The sequence below is a fragment of the Stegodyphus dumicola genome, chromosome 7, assembly GCF_044657685.1.
Source record: "Stegodyphus dumicola isolate Sdum_Otavi_A_Nest chromosome 7, ASM4465768v1".
Lineage (NCBI taxonomy): Eukaryota > Metazoa > Arthropoda > Arachnida > Araneae > Eresidae > Stegodyphus > Stegodyphus dumicola.
Window position 1 is genome coordinate 202,412,073 of NC_140774.1, and position 14,473 is coordinate 202,426,545.

The 14,473-nt window shown below is 35.0% G+C and overlaps 2 protein-coding genes across 2 annotated transcripts in view; one reads left to right on the forward strand and one right to left on the reverse strand.

The window, feature by feature from the left end:
- Window positions 1-9,618, reverse strand: part of LOC118198448 (putative NADPH-dependent quinone oxidoreductase VAT1L) — a 68,750-nt gene extending 59,132 nt beyond the window's left edge. Inside the window, exon 1 of the mRNA XM_085821246.1 lies at window positions 9,346-9,618. Within this exon, the coding sequence (XP_085677372.1) occupies window positions 9,346-9,545 (200 nt within the window). The 5' untranslated portion in view covers window positions 9,546-9,618. The remainder of the gene's footprint in view (window positions 1-9,345) is intronic.
- Window positions 1-14,473, forward strand: part of LOC146996608 (uncharacterized) — a 269,060-nt gene that overhangs the window by 63,169 nt on the left and 191,418 nt on the right. The window lies entirely within an intron of this gene.

Consider the following 14,473-nt stretch of genomic DNA (forward strand, 5'->3'; position numbering starts at 1 on the left):
AGGCCTTTTTTCGGTACATTTAAAAGTCAGACGAATGTTGGCCTTCTAGCTGCTAGTATATATATATATATATATATATAGCATAACCTGTAAATAATGAATAAATACAATTTGCGCGGTTTAATTTCCTCATAAAGCAAGTTTACGGAGGGCGTAGTGATCATTTTGTCTTCTTACCGAAAATGTGCCATGTGATTGGTATGACCGAGAAGGAAGCACTCGAACGAATGTTCGTATGCTCAATTGGCAATTTTTTCTTCCGGACATTTGGCAGTGCTCCAGAGAATGTAGCTCTTCGTTATAGAATATTTTATCGTAATGGAGAAAAAGTAAATCAAAAGAATGAGCATGATGATTACTTTTTTAATTTTTCAAGCACGACGTGTGCCGAGTGCAAAAGTAAATGCTACGTAACAAATGCTGTAAACTAATAAAATAAAGGTCAAATGCATCTTATGACGGCAAATTTTGATTACATGATAAATTAATGAAGAATAAACGCTCTATAACAGCTATTCTGAATCAGTGGTACGCAAGAGACAAAAGTCTGATGTGTACACCACATGACTTTCTTGTACGGAATATTAAATTATACGCATTTTTTCTTCCATTTCATTTAAAGTTATTGGATTGAACTAAATCTACTTCGTCGATAGCGCATAAACCACAATAGACAATGCACTCTTTAAAATTCACTATATTTGTTTACCATAACGACACTCTGGCGGTAGGTTCACTTAGCAGTATTATATTTCATCCATATTTTAACTCAGAATGCACAAAATTTATGTCATTTGAAGAATTATCTAATTGTTGCCACATGTTCTATTCAAATACTATAATAAATCCAGAACGATGTATGAAAGAAATTAAGCAGACAAAACAGGAAACAGTTTTTCACAGACTATTCAGTATTTATCATTTAATTAATTCAGTCCTCACTTCGCGGCCCACCAGCGGCCGAGCGGTAAAGTCGCTGAACACTGGTAGTTCGGTCCGAGGTTCGAATCCCGTGAACGGGCTGGCTGCATGGGCGTTTTCGTGGTTTTGCCCATGTGTAACGTGTATACGAGACAGTTTCCCTTAGAAAGTCCTCCACGAAGGCATCCCTCCCCTTAGGCAGATAGCCCTCGTGTGCTTTGCCATAATTAAATACACCAAACTCCAAACTTTGCACGAAGTAAATCTTACGCACTTATTTCCTCGAAAAATTTCTAGGAAGGATTAAGCATGATTTAATTCGCTATAATAAATGAAGACGTTATCTTTGTGGTTGCGAAGCGCAGTCATTCTAAATTGGCAACAAATCTACTATTCTGTTTCAAATGTAAACAAATATGTCCGCCATGTTATTTAAAAATTAGGCTTAACCGCACTTAAATAGCTTTCAAATTGTTGATAATTCTGCAAATATTGCTTGCAGATTTCCTAAAGGCATAAGAACAACATAATTCAATCATTTTTAAAGAAAAAAAATGTACAATTTACAAACATATAAGAGTAAAGAAACTGATCTCACTGAGCCGGATAATAGAGTGGATATATATATAAATATATTTGTATACGTTTGGTGCGGCCGATTGGAACCAAAATAAGAGGGGCACATCTACATGTTATAGCAGTCCTCTATGCAAAATTTCAACGTCCTGAGGCTACTCGTTTTCGAGTTATGCGAGATACGTACGTACGTACGTATCTCGCATAACATACGTTCATACAGACGCCACGAAAAATTCTCTTCAGAATTCATTTTAAAGCAGTTTTATAAGTTTTTGGAGGAAAAGAGTCTTTTATTCTGTTCTTACATACAGATGTCACGCAAAAGCATCTTTAAATTGCATTCGATAGCGATCAAAATGGATATTTTCGTTGAAATATGTTGCCTGAAACTTTTCGCGATTACAATACTTCCTTTTTACTTCGTACAGGCTAGTAAAAAGAAAAACATTATTTTTAACTATTAAATTCAAAACTCTCGTGAATACTAAACAATTGATAGAAACTGCCTGTGATGGAACTCTAACTGAAAAATTAAAAAAATAATACACTTGTTAACTTTTGGCTGAACGGAAAAAAAGAATTTAAAGGCATTTCTATTTAATTTTTATTGCCTTTTGCGCAACCTATTTGTTTGAACAAGGATTTTCTTCCATGTTATATTTGAAAAGTAAGTAAAAACGAAATTAGAAGTGGATCTTAATTTACGGTTAAAACTAAGTGAAATAAGACAAGACTTAAAGAAACTGATCTCTCTTAAACAGGCCCAAATTTCACCCCAAACTTTAGAATTAAAGTCTTATAACTTAAATTTTCTTAATTAAAATGAAACTTTGTTCTCCTCTTTGACGATAGCAATGGATCTCTTTTTATTGAAGTCATTTATACACCCAAGATTGAGACTATGTATTATGAGATTTTTCCATTTTTGCCCGGAGTAAATGTTTCTCATAAAGAATTCTGCAACGGGTCCTGCGTTCGAAAATATGTCGTGGAGAAAGACGATGGGCATTATATTTTTTCGCCTCTTTGAGATTCAAGTCAACATTAATTCCCTTGTTTACAGGTAACTCTGAGCCTTTTAATGATTTTGCAACTGTCATTTGACTTGGAGGACTTTGTTTAATAAAGATCTTACCTTTGCAACATTCGAAACATCCCGTTTTTTTCTTGGGAATGTACAGGGCGTCTATAACTAAAGAAATCTATTTCAATGCTGCCTACAAGCGAAACCAGTGATCAGAAAATTATGGGGGTGGTGTATTGAGAATACGGCAAATCACACTAGGGCTATCTGCCTAAGGGGAGGGATGCCTTCGTGGAGGACTTTCTAAGGGAAACTAGCTCGTATACACGTTACACATGGGAAAAACTACGAAAACGCCCATGCAACCAGCCCGTTCGAGCGATTCGAACCTCGGACCGAACTACCAGTGTTCAGCGATTTTACCGCTCGGCCGCTGGTGGACCTAGAATATTATGAAATTTTTAGGCTGACTTAATGTAGGGATGAAAATGTTTTTCAGCGAAAAAAAATAGTTACAAGTACACCAGAAAACCAGAGTCGAACGTCAAAATTATGTTGAAGCAACGGCTGCACTAGTGAAACTTTGTAAGGACAATATCGGTGGATATTCCGCAAGATCTCATGGGCAGCAGTGGTTTATCCAGCACCTCTGTTATACTTCCGATACTGGTACTAGCGTGGAAGTTTGAAGCTGTGTCCTCTACGACCTGAAGCGTAACCCTCTGCACTGCTTCTGCCCAACAGCGGCCGAGCGGTAAAAATCGCTGAACACTGATAGTTCGATCAAAATCGTAAAAACAACCTTGTATTTAGCGTAGGTATAATGAAACACTCAATCGATTTCGAGGGCAGTTAAAGGTCCCTCCTCATCAGGAGAAAGAAATACCTAGAAAGAAGAAAATAAAGGAGAAGGAGTCACAGAAACACGTGGTCTTTATCAGCACTGCACGTGGTTATAACTAGATTTTTAATCAGAGTTGCACTGGCCGCCTACTTTTACTGAGCCAGGCTATCTGATCGAGCATGAAAAATTAGCGAAGTTAAAATAGGGAGCGAGGGGCAAATGCACCTTACTCTCAAAATATGAACTTCAAATAATGGAAAGCAACCACTGAACGGATTTTTATACCCTCTGGTAGTACCAAACGCGAGGAGGTAACGCCATCTATCGGCATAAATAACTGAATTAAGATAGTAGAATTTTAAAGGCATTAGGAAGGACTGGATTGGACTTCAAATCATTAACTAAACTTGCTAAATCTTTGTGAATGTGAAAAGCCTCAAGAAAATCCAATTCACCTATGGAAGAAGCCTTTTGGATAATTTTTTCAGATCCAAAATAAAAATTATGGTTAAAAGTCCAACTATGATATGCTATTGAAGACTTGTTAATTTCGCCTTTTCTGATATAAGATTCATGTTCCTTGATACGAAACTTCAACGCTCTTTTCGTTTGGATGATATATCTTAAACCACACTGACACGATATACTATAAATTCCCCAAGAATTCAAGACAGAAACGCAATCTTTTAGAATCGAAGGGTGAATTTTATTAATAGAGGAGAAACCGACTTGAAAATTGAATTTCTGGAGAATCCGTGCAATTTTATAGCTAACAGAAGGATAAAATGGAAGCACGACAAGGTCATTAATATTATTTCTAACAGTGGAAGGTCTTCTTTGATGGGAATCTGAAAAATTTTTAACGGCTTTATCAATAATCACGGGAGAAAATCCACGGTCAATCGCAACTACTCTCAAATAATTAAGTTCATTGGTAAGCAAAGATTCAGAGGAACAAACTTTAAGCGCTCGGAATACATAATGGTAAAAAGAAGGCATTTTTTGCTTAACAGGGTGGCATGACTTGGCATGGGGTGGTAAACAAACTGCAAAGGGTTTACGGTACACAGTGGTGCTAAAATCAGTTTCATTGCGGATTATAAGAATATCGAGGAAGGGGAGGGAATTGTTGGATTCAATTTCAAGAGTGAATTGGATGGCTGGATCAAGGTTCGATCCGAGGTTCGAATCAGCGAACGGTTTGGCTGAATGGGAATTTTCGTGGTCTTCTTTCCCATGTGTAACATATATACGAGCCAGTTTCCTTTAGAAAGACATCCACGATGGCCCTTAGATGGATAGCCCTCGTGTGCTTTGACGTAACCAAACAAACCAAACCAAACCATCTATTAATCTTCATTCACTTCGAATTATGTTGATTAGTTGTCTTATAAGGTATTTCTTCAGCATTCTTAGTATGCCTTCGTGGTCTAGTGGTCAGCACGCTCAACGTGTATTCGAGAGGTCCGTGGTACGAGTCCCGGCGAGGGCATTGCTCATTTTTCATCCTCCCTGCTTAGAAATAACCTAAATTCTCTACAGTTTTAATAAACATAAAGGTTTTGGAAATAAAGCGGGAATAGTAAGCGTTGGAGGTAAAATATGTTTTGGAAAGATACGAGAGGCAAGTGCTGTTTTCATGAGATTTTGCATATTTTTGGTGCATGACGCACCAGAAATATGAATCATAAATTCCAACGTCATTGTTGTTGTTGTAACTTAGCTCAGTAGTCAATCCGCTAACAGCTCAGATGAAAGATTACGTCAGCCGTTGGCATGAACACCAGGTATAGGACCGTATGACTTTATTCAGCTCGAAAGGATTTTCTTAATGCCCCTTTGCCGTTCAGACAGTATACGGTTAGGCCCACCAGCGGCCAAGCGGTAAAGTCGCTGAACACTGGTAGTTCGGTCCGAGGTTCGAATCCCGCGAACGGGCTGGCTGTATGGGTGTTTTCGTGGTTTTCCCCATGTGTAACGTGTATACGAGCCAGTTTTCTTTAGAAAGTCCTCCACGAAGGCATCCCTTCTCTTAGGCAGATAGCCCTAGTGTGCTTTACCGTAATGAAATACACCAAATACACACCAGTATACGGTTAAAAAAATAACACCTTCTCCAGGACTCGAACCCGTGCCGTCTGGTACGGCAATCAACGACACTAACTACTATAACACCTGAGTGGCATGTGAATGTCTATGATGCATAATTGTTATAATATCTCCTGTGATTTTAGGCACCTAAATACTTTGGCTAAAGTGCAGAATCGCCCACTTATTTGATTGGCGTTTGTTTGGCGCTTTTTACAAGAGTAAGAAGAATTGGATTTTTGTCAATTTTCTTTGACTTTTTAAGTGAAAATAGGTCAGTGTGTACATGGAAAGTCAAGGGAGTGCGGAATGTCATTTTTGTGCAATGCTGGGATGTTATTTTAAGTGAAAATAGGTCGATATGTGCATGGATACCGAGTATGTGCAATTCTTAAAATCGCGCCAAGCAGTGGACGATTCTGCACTTTCTCTAATACTTTAAGGTAAAAAATTCTGTGCATTTTGTTTATTTTATTATTTTTAAGATTAGAAATATCTGATGTGGGCACCACATGACTGACTTCCTTGTACCGCCCGTTGAATTACGTATATACATTTTTGGCTGCATTTCATTTAAGGTTATTTCCTCGAATTTCACATTACACACGTTTTTCTCATTCAACCAACTCAGTTCTCACTTCGCGACAAGACACCTTCATTAAATATCGTAAAATACAGAAAAACCTAAAACACGAAATACAATTAAAAACAGTTAAAAATGTTCTTTTAAAATTAAAATTAGATTTTCTACGCAAAAGCAAACAATTCAGGTAGTAGGTAGGAAGACAGAGGTTTCGGTGCACAAAACTAAAAGTTTACTTTTGATCCCACACTAAAGTTGGCGCATCGGCTGACTTAATTCACTATTCTACTAACAGTTTTAAATGTAAACAAATGGCTGCCTAGTAAGACCTAGCGTCACTTTTAAACTGGTTTAACTCTACAACTATTGCATGCAGATTAACCAAAGGCATAAAATCCTCAAGCGTGACAGGTGAGAGCAGGGCCGGACACCCGGACGGCTTACAAAGACTAATCGGGTATATTCCGGGACCCTAGCGTTGCATTACCTACATGACAGGAAGGCATTGCATGGCGACATAACATAGCTCAGCATAGCATTCTACGTGATATAGTATAGAATATAGTCATTGCATAGTGACATAACATATTTACAACATTAAATACTCAACGTAATGTAACTTACACGACAGGTGGACATAGTATAGCGACATAACATAGTTAAGCGTAGATAAGACATAGCGACATAACATATTGAGGTTACATATTTACAACATACAATTCGCAGTGTGGTATGACCTATGCGACAGGTGGACATTGCATGATGACATGTCATATCGTAGCGTAGACATAACATGACACAGCAATGCAACATGATATGACATAGCATAGCATAAGGATTACATATTTACAGCATTAAATACACAACGTAACTACATGAAAGGTGGATATAGCGTAGCGCCTTAAGCGGGAGCAAAAAACAACACAATTCAACTATTCTTAAAACAAAAAATGCACAATTTACCAACATATAAGAATAAAAATACTGAACTCCCTCGGCCGCGTAATAAGGTAAGAATGTATAATGTTGCTGATTGCAACGAAAAGGGAGCTGCACAACTAGTATTATAGCAGTACCATATACAAAATTTCAGCGTTCTAAAGCTATTTGTTTTTGAGTTAAGCAAGATACATACGTACGTGTCACGAAAAGTCTCTTCTGAATCTATTTTAAATCCATTTTACAAGCCGTTTTGAAAAAACAGGCCTTTATTCTGCCTGTACGTACACAGGTGGGGCCAAAAGAAAAATCGTCGAAATAAATTCGACAGCCGTCAAAATGAACATTTGAGTTGAAATATAATACTCGAAATTTATCTTGATTGCAATACTTCCTTAAATTCGTGCAGAAAAGTAAAAATGCGTGAACGCAAATCTGTTTATTATTGTAAAAAAAAAATGAATCCTATACAAAACTTATAGAAATAGGAGGTAAAAAAATGTCTGAACTGTATGGGATAAAATTTTACACACTAGTATTGTCGATACAATTACACAAATAGGAAAATTAAAGAAGCAGAAAAATAAAATACATATTAATTTTCATTTGAAAATCAGTGAGTGTTTAAGGCAGTATTTCTTAAACTAATGGGTCGAGACCCCAAATAGGGTCACAAAGCGAAATTTTGCGCTTACGAAAATTAAATTCCATATTTGAATTTAAAGGAACTGCATTCATAATACTCTTAAGGAAATTACAGTAATTGGCATTAATGAGATTAGACTTATAAAGAAATTACATTGATTTTATATTAATGAGATTAATTACCTGTTATGTAAAGTGCAAAAGAATCTGTAAAGCTATCTATCGATTCAAACCTGAAACTTAAGTTTTCACAAAAATCCTTGATGAATTTTGGATCGGAGTTAGAACTAGATTTCTCACTATTTCTGAAATGGCATTAATTGTTCTTCCCTCATTCCGCACCATATATTTTTATAAAACAACTTTTTCAGTTTCAACACTAATTAAAATCAAATGTCGTTCAACGTTGAAACATGTTGAAGATGCTTTATGTCCGGCAGTGTCAAATATCGCACGAAGCAGCAGAAAACGTATCGCCCGGTGTTATATTTAAATTATTAAATTATGAAGAATCTGCATAAATACATGTATGTTTCTCGCATTGTGATAAAACAAGGGGATCTAGAGCCATCGAATTATGAATAACGTAATCTTGCATCGAATGTAGGCATCTGGAAATCCTAATTTGGAATTTGTTTTATGATCGATTTCATATTTTATAACACTTTAAGAAATTTTTTACAAACAAACACAAAGATTTCTAAGCGAGCAATGGCAACACCGTACGAAAAAAAAGCATTTTTATCTCCAGCGCTCGAGATTCTGTATCGGAAATTCTAAAGATATGCTCATTTTAAAATTGTTTTACGATATTGCCACTGATTTGAATTTTATGGCTTAAATTCGAAGAACATGATATTTAATCAATAAAGGTAACACACAAAACGTTAAAAGCGCCCTTTGGGCGGAATGTAAAATCTGGAAGCTTTAAGATTTTTTTTTTTTTTCATTTAAATTTAGAAAGCTTCATCGTTTGAAATGAACAAGGTATTTGTAATTGATATGATAAGCAGAATTATGCTTAATAGAATTTGCATCACCAAAGTATATTTACTTTGAATTTGCATTTCAAATATGCTAGACATAAATTTTTTGTCTAAATACTTCGATACGGAAAACAAAATATTTAAAATTAATCTGTTGAATGTGATTAAAAGAGAATTTTTACATTTCAGTATATAATGCATAAAAACTCCATTATTTCATTAATTAAATGATTATTAAGATGCGCGTTAATTGATTTTGAACACTGTCCGAGCCATATTGCATTCTCGATTACAATAAATAAAACTTTTACACTTATAATTTACGGGAAGATATGTCATTCCATATATGATTATTATATAAATTCAATATTAAATAATTTACTGATTTTTTTGTTTCCTTAAAAACTACTCCTGAAGTCCTATTTGTATACTTAATCAATTTAGTCTACATAATTTAATTGAACTTTAAACGTTTATTAATATTGTTTAAAATATAATTATATAATATAAAAATTATTTTTTGCATCGAGGGATGAAACCTTTTAGCGAGGATTTATTCCCGCAATATGACAACTCCATAGGGGTTTCGCTAACAGATGGTCGCTTGCAAACCGGTTTCTAGATGTTTCATATTTCAAACGGAACTCACAAATGAAAGATACACAAGTACCAATGATAATTTTGAAAGGAATTCAATGACTCATCCATTAATTGAAAGATAAATAAAAAGAAATACCATGCTTTAACCCTAATGAGGACTTCTCCTTCTCCCGGTGTCGGTTCCGGCTTTTTCATAACCTTCACGGCCTTTAGGCCACCGAAATTGGTAAGAACAATGGCCCGCATTTCATTCGGTGGCGGTGCTGCCTGTTCTTCAGCATTTTGGTTCGTTTTGTTGTCAGCTGACTTGCTTTCATCGGTTTTTGAGTCACCCATTGCCGGCTGTTAATAATTTTTTACCACGCGTTCAAAGCCCGTGCTATCGATACACCCGAAAGATGTATGATTGCCTAGTAGCCGCATCGCCGGCTCGGGTTGCTTCCTGTTAGTCGCCAAAATAACAGTCTCTCGCCAATAGTGTCGCCAAACAATGTCTCTGCGGATGTCGCTCCAGATAGCTGCTGAAAACTTCACTTCTAGATTTGGACGCTTAAAATATTAGTGCTGAAAATAATCTATCGACACCATTTTTTTTTGTGCAAAATATACTCAGATAATGCTCATAGATAACGGAATTTCCAAGAAATTAAATCTAGGAATTATACGAGTTTAATTGAGATGGAACAGTTTGGGAATGACCTATCAACACTTCGTAAAAATACCACAGGTTTTTTCATTAATATTTATTACTTTTAGTGAACCCATTATTTTGTTATTTATGTGCTCGCCGATAATATCTAATTAAGTATTGCATAGTCAAGATAAAGTGAAAATCAGATTTTAGGAAAAAGGCTATCAAATATTTAGTAACTAGCCGCTACGTTGCCAGCTTTCGTCTGGCTTTTAAATGTGCCAGAAAAATGCCTAAAGGTAACACCAAACGTTAAATTTAAAAACTGCACAGAATTTACTCTGCAGAACAACTTTATAAAAAAAAAAAAAAAAAAGACACGAAAATTTCAATAAAAATGTATTATATATAAAAAAATTACAATGAAATAAGCAATATCCCTTAACACAAATATTAATTATCCTAATAAATAAGCTAACCAACTTCCCGTTGCAAAATCTTAAGAATTCAAATAGTATAAAGGAAATTAAGAACTTTGTTTCCTAAAAAAAAGTCATGCAAAACTTTCGATGTAATAAAATTATATATAATTAAAACATAATATAAGAAAATACAATAAAATAAGCAATAAATCTCATATTTTCAACAAAAAATAGTCAGCAGTTTAGTATCCAAAGAGATGAATGAAAAACTGTTGCCAAAACCAAATTTCTAAAAGAATAAAACTATCATCAGAAAGCAGTAACGAATCAGTTGTGCTTTGTGGATGACATAATTCAAAATATACAAACCTCTTTACCATTAGCTAATAAAGAGAGAAAGAGAGAGAGAGAGAGAGAAAAGAAATTCTATCTGTTGTGTCTCGCGAGACACATGCGCATCAGAATAAGAAGATTGCGAAGTGCGTGTTGCGTGTATAATTAATAATATTTTATCTGATATTTTCAAGAGTCAGCAGTCCAGTATACAAAGCATTGAATGAAAAACTGTTGCTAAAACTACATTTCTAAAAGAATAAAACTATTCAAAATGATGCGGTTTCATCAAAAATAAATAAATAAATAAAACAAAAAATAAAAAATCTGATTCGAATTTTGAAAACCTCGCTTCGAGGTGCACTGGCTCTTGTCTAGATGCACCTATTTACCAAATTTCGTTTCCCTCGGTCAACTAGATTACGCGCAGCACGAACGAAAGACACACAGACCTTTTTCTTTTATTATATGTAGAGATGTAAACGTGATCTTGGCACACTATGGAACTAATTATAGAGATATAAAACTGCCCCCCAGACGGTATAGTGGTTAGGTGAGCATGACTGCGATACCTAAGGGCTCGGGTTCGAATTCCGGAGAAGGCATTGGATGTAAAATTGTCTGTCCCTTCGTAGGAGGTAACGGTGGACGCCTATTAGGTGCCTCCACAATAAAATGGCCACCACTTCTGTCCTTAGGAGTGGCCAATGCCGTTATAGGCAAGTGTCCGACATTGCAGGAAAAAAAAAAAGGATATCAGCAGGGCGTACCTAGAGTTTCCACCGTCCGGGGACAACTGAAGAATTTGCGCCTCTTTTTTTGTGCCAAGAATGGAAAACATTTCATTAAAAAATTTCGTAGCATCAATTTGGCGCCCCTTGGATGCTGCGCCCGGGGACAGATGTCTCCTCTTGCCCCACCCTAGCTACGCCACTGGATAACAGAGAGCTCATATACGGTCCTTACGCCATTTAATGCAATAAAACGTTTAAATGTTTCATAAAATGTTGTAGAAGTGTCTCACGGGAGTGGAAGTGGACAGAAATAGGTAATTTTAGTGTGTAGCATTTGTTGCTGATATTTTATAATTACCTTACAGTGTGGCATTTGTAGATGGATATTTGTAATGGAAAATAAAAAAGTAATATGAAATTTTTTTTAAAGTCTATTCCTGCTTAGGTCAACAAAGAAAAAATTTTAAAATGAAAAAAAAAAATTAAATGCAAACATTTTTATTTTAAGTTAAACATTTTTATTATGTGTAAAAACTGTGTTAACATCAAGTGTCATCCACCACAAGTTTAAAAAAATGTATTTGAATTTGAGTGGATGAATAAAAAGTATTTTTATTAACTACTGAAAATGACTTAATTAATAATTAATTAAATAAAAAATATTTTAAAGTCAATTCCTATTTAGGTCAACAAAAACAAAACAAAAAAAAAAAAAAAAAAAAGAAATTTTAGTTCCGAAAAAAAATTTTTCGAAAAAAAATTAAACGTTTTTTTTAAAACTGTATTATCATCAAGTGCCATCCACTACAAGTTTAAAAAATGTATTTGAACTTGAGTGGATGAATAAAAAGTATTTTTATTAACTACTGAAAATTATTTAATTAATAATTAATTAAATAAAAAATGATGAAGAATGATGTTTCCCCGCTCATGCGCAATGTAAAAAGATAGGAACGAGGTGCCTTTTTTCCCGCTCCGGCATAATGGTAGCGAAAGGAAAATTGGTTTCCAAGTGAATTATTCTTGGCGCAAACCGAAAATGAATTTTGAATTTCTCCGTAAATTTCGCACGAAATTTTACAAAATTGTATATCTAGGCATAATTTGAGTCGTAGAATCGAAATATGGAAAACATTGGGTATATTATTTCAGAAAAAGTCTTTTGTGTCAAACTTCCTATGTTAGGACAATGCTATATGTAAATGTAATAGATATCCTAAGTCGCGCTTTCGAGACATGAAGAACGCAATTTGAATTTTGTCAATTGGCTCAGTAGAACGTGAGATACAGAACTGCCCCCTTTTTTTGCGTAGTGTATCTCCAGGTATGACCTTCTAGGGTATCTGAAATATCTGCAAAGAAAAGGTTCTTTCAAATGTTTTTAGGCTGTGCATCTTTCTTAACAACTTTCGCTGTCCTCTCCTGTCCGCCATAATCCCCCCCCCAACGGACGTCTGTTTTTCGTAGCGTGTAATGTTGTTTTCTCTGTACATCATAACTTTCCATACATGACTTTCGTAGTGGATGAATGTCAATGAATATTAAGTAAAATTACAAGGAAATAAAGCATAATGGAAAAATAATAATATCTCTGCTTATTTCTAACAGCAGGATAATTTGATAACATCTGATGCAGGCGGTCCACTTATCAGGTTCGATGTTTCTTCTAACCTTCTTCGGAAACATACAATGACCTGACTAGGAACAGAGAGCTTACTAAAGCTATGTTCACTAATTGTAGTAAATAGACAGGATACAGACGAAGGGTATACAAAACCCTTTATTTTTCTTTATATACAATGACTTTCGTACTTCGGAATACAATGACCCTCCACTCGGGGTCTAACTTAAAAGATATCAAAATAAAACTAAACTCTAATTTAACTTTAGAATAAGATTGGCCTTATAATAACAGGAAGCGTATGTAGCACAGAGACTGTGAACACTACAATACGTTTAATTATTCAAGAGGATTAATACCTCTGGCCTGGAAGGCAATTAGCAACTGCGTAACTTCTAAGGTAAGCGGCCTGCTTCGAACTCACGGCTTCCTCTCTCTCTCTTGGCAAAAAGGCCACACTTAAATACTTGGCGTTCGCCAGACAACTTTGCATAAACTCCTTCACGCTTATAATTCTGGCCGGAAGTAGAAAATAAGAAGTGATAGTAAAGATTTAAAATAAAATAAACGTTAGTAAAACTTAAGATCCTTACATACTTCCCGCCAGAGTTAATTAGTTTGAAACTGAGGTCTAAAACGACCTTGTTGAAAACTTTTAGCTCTAGAAACTAACGCGAGGCCAACCTTTTACAATCATAACTTAGCTAGAAACTAGAAAATTTAAAAGAAAGAAATTTGTTACAATAGCAGCTCCCGGGATATACAACAATCTTTTTTTTTTTTTTTTTTTTTCATCTGTACTGCATCTAAACAGGAGCTTTATTCAATTCTGGTTCCTTCTAGAGATCTGGAAGGAAAACTAGTTTAATGAAATGTTACAGAATGACATTGCAAATAACATATAGAATATACTTCTCTTAACATTCTTATTTCATTCATGACTATTTTAATTATCTCTCCCCGTGCTCTCTGACATGTGTTGTAAAAGAACACCAAACACGTATGTGTTTCTGTCTACGTGTGCCACACTTCCTCCTACAATCAAAACACTAACGTGTTAAAATTCAACATAACGAGACCTCTTAACACACCCTACTTTTCAACTCTAAACCCTGAGGTACTATTCTAAAAGTGGCTAACTCTAAAGTGTAGCGTCAGAGAGCCTAACTCCATCATTCAACCTTTAACATATATTCGTCATGATTTAATCTTTACAGTCACACGAATAACAAATTTTTAACATTACTTTCACTTTTACCATATCACGGTATTTCTTAACATTTAAAATAACAGTTCACATGTATATAAGAACATATCAACATGCCGTTAATTTTACACATTTGAAAACATACATTAGTAGTACATTGTTAACTTCTATTCTTTTCAAAGCAAGTGCCAATTCTTTCTACATTGAAATAATACTACATTTCAAAAAGTCTTTCAGACTAAAACTTCTCTCTTGCTAGAATGTTTTAAATAAAATTTATACAATAACTTTTTTACAATATTTAAGTTCTTACACA